The sequence below is a fragment of the Cucurbita maxima genome, unplaced genomic scaffold (assembly GCF_002738345.1).
Source record: "Cucurbita maxima cultivar Rimu unplaced genomic scaffold, Cmax_1.0 Cma_Scf00035, whole genome shotgun sequence".
NCBI classification, from domain to species: domain Eukaryota; kingdom Viridiplantae; phylum Streptophyta; class Magnoliopsida; order Cucurbitales; family Cucurbitaceae; genus Cucurbita; species Cucurbita maxima.
In genome coordinates this window covers 1,887,872-1,893,755 of record NW_019272051.1, presented here as the reverse complement: position 1 = coordinate 1,893,755, position 5,884 = coordinate 1,887,872, and the positions used below count along the sequence as shown (strand labels likewise).

The 5,884-nt window shown below is 36.4% G+C and overlaps 1 protein-coding gene across 1 annotated transcript; it reads left to right on the top strand.

Annotated features, from left to right (window-relative positions):
* The first annotated feature begins 3,154 nt into the window (after positions 1 to 3,154).
* Positions 3,155 to 5,284, top strand: LOC111467926 (uncharacterized GPI-anchored protein At3g06035-like). The gene is made up of 2 exons (XM_023113027.1): positions 3,155 to 3,321; positions 4,556 to 5,284. The coding sequence occupies exons 1-2, from the start codon at positions 3,249 to 3,251 to the stop codon at positions 5,062 to 5,064; spliced, it is 582 nt and encodes a 193-aa protein (XP_022968795.1). The 5' UTR covers positions 3,155 to 3,248; the 3' UTR covers positions 5,065 to 5,284.
* Positions 5,285 to 5,884: the final 600 nt, after the last annotated feature.

Below are 5,884 nucleotides of genomic sequence, written 5' to 3'. Positions count from 1 at the left end.
AAAAAAAAAAAAAAAAAAAAAAAAAAAAAAAAAAAAAAAAAAAAAAAAAAAAAAAAAAAAAAAAAAAAAAACTCTCAAAAATAAGATGAACAAAAATAAAATTGGAAGCTTGGAGAGAGCAACGAGCAATGAGACTTTGAACAAAAAACTCTCTCAAGATGAATAAAAATAAAATTTGAAGCTTGGAGGGAGCAACAAACCATGGACACTTTCAACAAATGAGGATTGGAGAATTTATGAAAGTTGTGTATTTTAAAATGTGAGAGAAGATGAGTTTATATAGAGAATAAATGTGGGAATTAATATTGAAATTGTGTTAGAAATAATGGAAGGTGGAGATTAAAAGTAAATAAATAAGAAAATTTTCCAAATTCATTTATTTAAATTTTTTAATATAATAATAATAATAATAAATAATTTTATTTAAAAATATAATAATAAGAAAAACTTAATCTTTATTATTCTTCCAAAATTATAAATGTCATATTTTGATATATTTTGATTTGTCCATCATTTTGATTTTCCTGCCATATCATCACGTCGGATATGTTGTCTCGACTGTAATTTCTTCGTTTTAGGTTTGATTTGAGTAATTGAAAAGTCGTTAAAATTGTTATTTTTGACCTTAGGACAGTTCAAAATACTAAAAATAGTTAATAATTAAGAGTTGGTTTGTTATCATCAAAACATCAATCAATTAATTGAGAGTGAGATTAAGGGCCAACAATCCAACAGTGTCGGCCGTGTGCCCTCACATGCTGGGAAGAAGCCTAGTCGCAGGCGGCACACGCGAGTACCACGCTCGGGTACTTTTTGTATAGTCGCGGTTCGTTGGGGCTGATTCAAGTCGATTTGGTTTGCGGGTTAGCTGGTTCGATTCGCTTGGTTGGACCGCGGGTTGGTTTGGACCAACGGGTGGCAAGTTGGGTCAAATCGACGTGGATCTAGAGTCGGTTAGGGTTCGCAGGCGCGATGTGTCGTCGTTTTGCTGGGGCTACATTGCTCCAGCCGCTTGTCACGTGTCCTCCGCCTGCCAAGCGGCACTTCACCACCCACCGGTCAACACTTGGTTGCCCGAAAACAAATTTCTAGGTTGATAAACACGACTCTCCACAATTATATGATATTGTCCACTTTGAGTGTAAGATCTTATGGCTTTGCTTTAGGCTTCCCCAAAAGGCCTCGTACCAATGGAGTTAGTATTCCTCACTTATAAATCCATGATCATTCCTTAAATTATCCGACGTGGGACTTTCATCATCCAACACTTATTTGAATATACTGTAAGATTAGATCTAGAATCGTTGAGGAGGATCTTAGATTTGAAGAAGGTTGATCAAGAACCTACTTCGGAATGGTCTCAATTACCTTAATGGAGGCCAAAAACAAGTTCGGGAGAGGTCGGAATGGTGGAAATCCAGTTAAATTTAGAATTCCTGAGTCGAATAAGCCGAAGGAGCCACGGAAGCCGAGCCGACCCGAGCCAAGGGGATGTTTTTGCTGCAGGGCGAAATGTGGCACAACAGAAATGGGCCACAGTGTGTGCAGATGACTTCGGGTCGAGGCGTGGGTCGCGAGTCGGGAGTTGCAGGCTGGGCCGTGGGTTGAGTCCGACCCAGATCCGGATCCGACAGATTCAAAGCGTTTTTTCGATTCTATTCTCTCTCTCCTTACTGCGGCTGTTTCCTATGCTTTTCCTCGTCGTTTTCCTTCTCAATCCCTCTGTTGGACCTTCTTCTCCTCTTCCACCAAGTTTCATGGCTTGAAACCATGAAATCTACGAGATTTCGACGAGATTCTGGTAGTGGTGCGACGGTCAAGAAACTCTTCCACGGAGTGGTTTGGTCGTATTAGACGTGGGTTACATCGGGGACTCTCTACAATGGTATGATATTGTCCACTTTGAGTGTAATCTCTGGTTTTGCTTTCGGCTTTCCCAAAAGGTCTCATTCCAATGGAGTTAGTATTCCTCGCTTATAAACCCATGATCATTTTCTAAATTAGCCGATGTGGGACTTCCATCATCCAAGCACTCGTTTTAGTATTTACTTGAAGTCCTCCTTTGGAAGATTCTAAAAGATAATTAAATTAAGATATTTAGTTACGTGTCGTGTTATATCGCGAATGTTTTAGATACAGGTGTTCGTAATTTGGGTTGTGTTCAATTAAATTTGGACACTTTTTCCGATGGTATGTTTTTTTTAACTCGAACAACTATTAAATAATAAACTCGACTCAGTCCAACTATAAATTGTTTGAGTTATGTTGGTTTTTCATCGCTAGTGCTATTTATTAAAAAAAAATTAAATTAAAATGTTAAATTTTCAAACATTTAGTTAAAATTTACGGTTGAATTTAAATATATATTTTAACGAATTGTTCAAGAATAAAGGATCAAAATATACTCAAGCCGCACGGATTAGATTAGGCTAAGTTGATCAGAGTTTTTTTGAGTCACCCTACTATAAACTCAATTCAAAACTAAAATATAGTTTTGGAAAAACCCACGAACAAAACACATTTCATAAAGCTCTTACTTATTTAAACTCAACTTCACTCAAATAAGTTCATAACCTAATCCAAACAATACAAATTAGGTTTGAGAATGTTTGCTTATTTATTCACCACACCTAAATGGTGTGAACGTTATCTATGAAAGTTATATATTTATAGTCAAACAAATTACAAAGATATGGAAAGAGTAATACATGGAAATAACAATAAATGTAAAGATATCCAAAGTAAGAAAAGCAAATATCTAAAATATTTGTCTTATAATACAATATCAAATATGATATATATGGTAAACTATAATTTAATACTAAATATCCTTAAGAAGGTTGAATTGATCGAGTTTTTGAGTCAGAAATTTTTTTGAACGCCCATGTTTCTAAAGTGAACCAAAATTAAAAAGATTGATATGATTGCATATGAATGCATATGCGTTGTTAGTAAGAAGGAAGCGAAAAAGTTAAAGTCATGATACCAAGCCTTGGTTTGAGGACATGAACAAAGCCATAGTTTGATAGCCAAAATGATGCTCTTTTTGTTCGAGTATTCCTTTAGAACACTTATAAGTATTCAAAATGGGAATCTAAAACCCAACTTCCAAAGCAAACACACAAAATAAAGTATTCAATTATAATATTTATAGCAATGGAAACTCAACTTTATCACACACTTTATGTTCTTCGCCTCTTTTTATTGCTTTGGGTTCGCAGTTTATTTGTGAATTGTTTCCCACAAATATGAGAGTGTTTGCTTTGTTCTTTGCTGTCATCGCCACCTTCCTCCTTCTGCCCAATGCTGTTCTTTGTGATGGTATGATTTTCGTCGTTATTTTTCTTTTAACGTTCGTAGCTATTCATCGAAGAATATTACACGTGTTCGATTGACAAGACTTCTTATTTTGATATGATGTTTATGTATCGTTCAATTTGATAGCTTAAACAAATAAGATTAGAGGTCTTTACCGGGATAAGAGGGGTAGGAACGGTAATCCTTCTTCATCCTCGTTCTTCAAAATTTCTCATTTATTTTTGTACGGATTGAATTTATCTCGAAGAATTTTTTTCCCTTTTTATATATTTTTTCAAAAATATATACAATACAAAAAAAAAATTAATAATACTTTAGAAATCAAAATAAAATATTAAATATAATTTCTAAGAACTCAAATTTCAATATTACGATTACTTATTCCACAAATGAATATATGTTCAAAGTGGGTGGGCCGGGCAAAGAATAGTATCCATATTTCGAGTCTCATTTAGTTAGCTGAGATATATCTCTCTACTCCCTCTCTCTTATTCCCTGTTTGAAAGTAATCTTTGAAATAGGGTAAAAAGAGGTGATTCAAATCATTACTATTTGACTTGGACCTGTTCTAAAAAAGTCTAGGCATTTTGAATTTGACATGGACAAAGTCAAGGAAAACTTCTGAAATTATTTCAATATGGCACCTTGGACATGTAATAGTTCCAAATCAAATCTAAAGAAGATCTTTGGTAGATTCGATGAGATCTCACATTAGTTGAAGAGAGGAACGAAACATTCTTTATAACCGTATAAAAATCTCTCTCTAGCAAACACGTTTTAAAAACCTTGAATAGAAGAGAGAAAGCCCAAACAGAACAATATCGGCTAACGGTGGGTTTGAGCTGTTACAAATGGTATCAAAACCAAATAACGGGCGGTGTGCCAGAAAGGACGCTGAGCCTCAAAGGGAACGGACACTGGACAGTGTCCCAGCAAGGATGTTGGGCCCCAAAGGGGGTGGACCCTAACAGTGTGCTAGGGAGAACATTGGGCCTCGAGAGGGGAACTAAGCATTCTTTATAAGGGTGTGGAAACCTCTCTCTAGCATACGTGTTTTAAAAACCTTGAGGGGTAGTCTCCCAACTAACGGTGAGTTTAGGCCGTTCGGGGTAGATCTCCACGAATTAAATAAATAAATCATAGCAAATTTAATTAGTGTTTCATATTCTTAATGAAGTTACATGGACACCACACTAAACATAACCAATGCCTCACATGGCTTAGTTTTCTTGTGCAGTGAGAGATATAGAGATTCTAAACGCCATCAACAATTACAGACAAAAAAAGAGCCTATCTAATTTTACTTATAACAAAAATGCAGCATGTTTAGCAAGCAGGTTCGTTTATAAGCTAAGAGATGAGCCTTGTTCAAGTCCAGATGATTTCAACAAAGAAATCAACTCTGAAAATACCCTTGCAGATTTTCACAAGCTCTTGAAAAAGTGTCACATAGCCTACAACTCGACCGTTGATGGCATCATGCTCCCCGCTTGCGTCCCCCACCTCGATCCCGAGTCCGTCTCCAATAACTATACCAAATCCCGTGACGTCGATTATATTAATAGTAAGAACTTTACGGGCGCTGGGGTCGGGACGTCTGACGATTGGATTGTCCTCATTCTTAGCACCAATACATCGACGGGGAACTTTGCTAACGGTGGATCTTCGTCTTTGGTTGTCGCCCGGGGTGGTTGCATTGGTATCATGGCTGGTTTCTTAGGGTTGTTTGTTCTTTTGTTATTTTGATGAGGTGAGGGAAAAGGCTTTTGGGTCTGGGTTTAAAGCATTGTATTTAATTTGTTCATGCTCAAATGTTGATATTTATCGTCTATCATAAAAGATTAATAGAGGTGTACACAGGTCGAGTTAACTGAATTGGTAACCTAAATAACACAATTGTTTTACAACTCGAATTTAATTAACCCTGTACTATCGGGTTGAATGAATTAGGTTGTTGGATTGTTCACTTTTTTTTAATTAAATTATATTTATCCACAATATATAATCATTAGGACAATTTTAACGAAAATATATTAAAACTTCACAATGTTAGGTTGAATGGAACTGTGATCTATATGGGTCACAACTTCATGTATTTATGGATGTGAATAATGAAGATTACATTATAAATCATAGATTTGGTAACAAACTAGGAAATCATAGATTTGGTAACAAACAAGTAAATCACTAGATTACTATGATTTATTCTACGTTTAGCACTCCCCTCAATCTGGACGATGTACTACTGAGTTTAAATTGCGCCTAAAATTGCTAAAAGAAGGAGCTGGCAGTGGCTTTGTCATGATATCGGCGAGCTTATCCTTGGAAGATATGAGTCGCACATCAAGTTGACGAGTCGATACTCGTTCACAAACGAAGTGATAATCAACCTCAACATGCTTCATCCGTCGAAGAAAGATTGGATTGGCGGACAGATAGGTGGAACCAATGTTGCCACACCACATGCTAGGCGCTCGCGTTTGCGAGATCCCGAGCTCACGCAGGAGGACTTGGATCCAGATTAATTCGACAGTGGCATCAGCAACCGCCTTATATTCGGCCTCCG

What these genes read in the sequence shown, in the direction of transcription:
- LOC111467926 (XM_023113027.1), top strand. Translation starts at nt 3,249, where the DNA reads ATGAGAGTGTTTGCTTTGTTCTTTGCTGTCATCGCCACCTTCCTCCTT. An exon ending in CAATGCTGTTCTTTGTGATG is followed by an intron (nt 3,322 to 4,555) that starts GTATGATTTTCG and finishes TTTCTTGTGCAG; the next exon opens with TGAGAGATATAGAGATTCTA.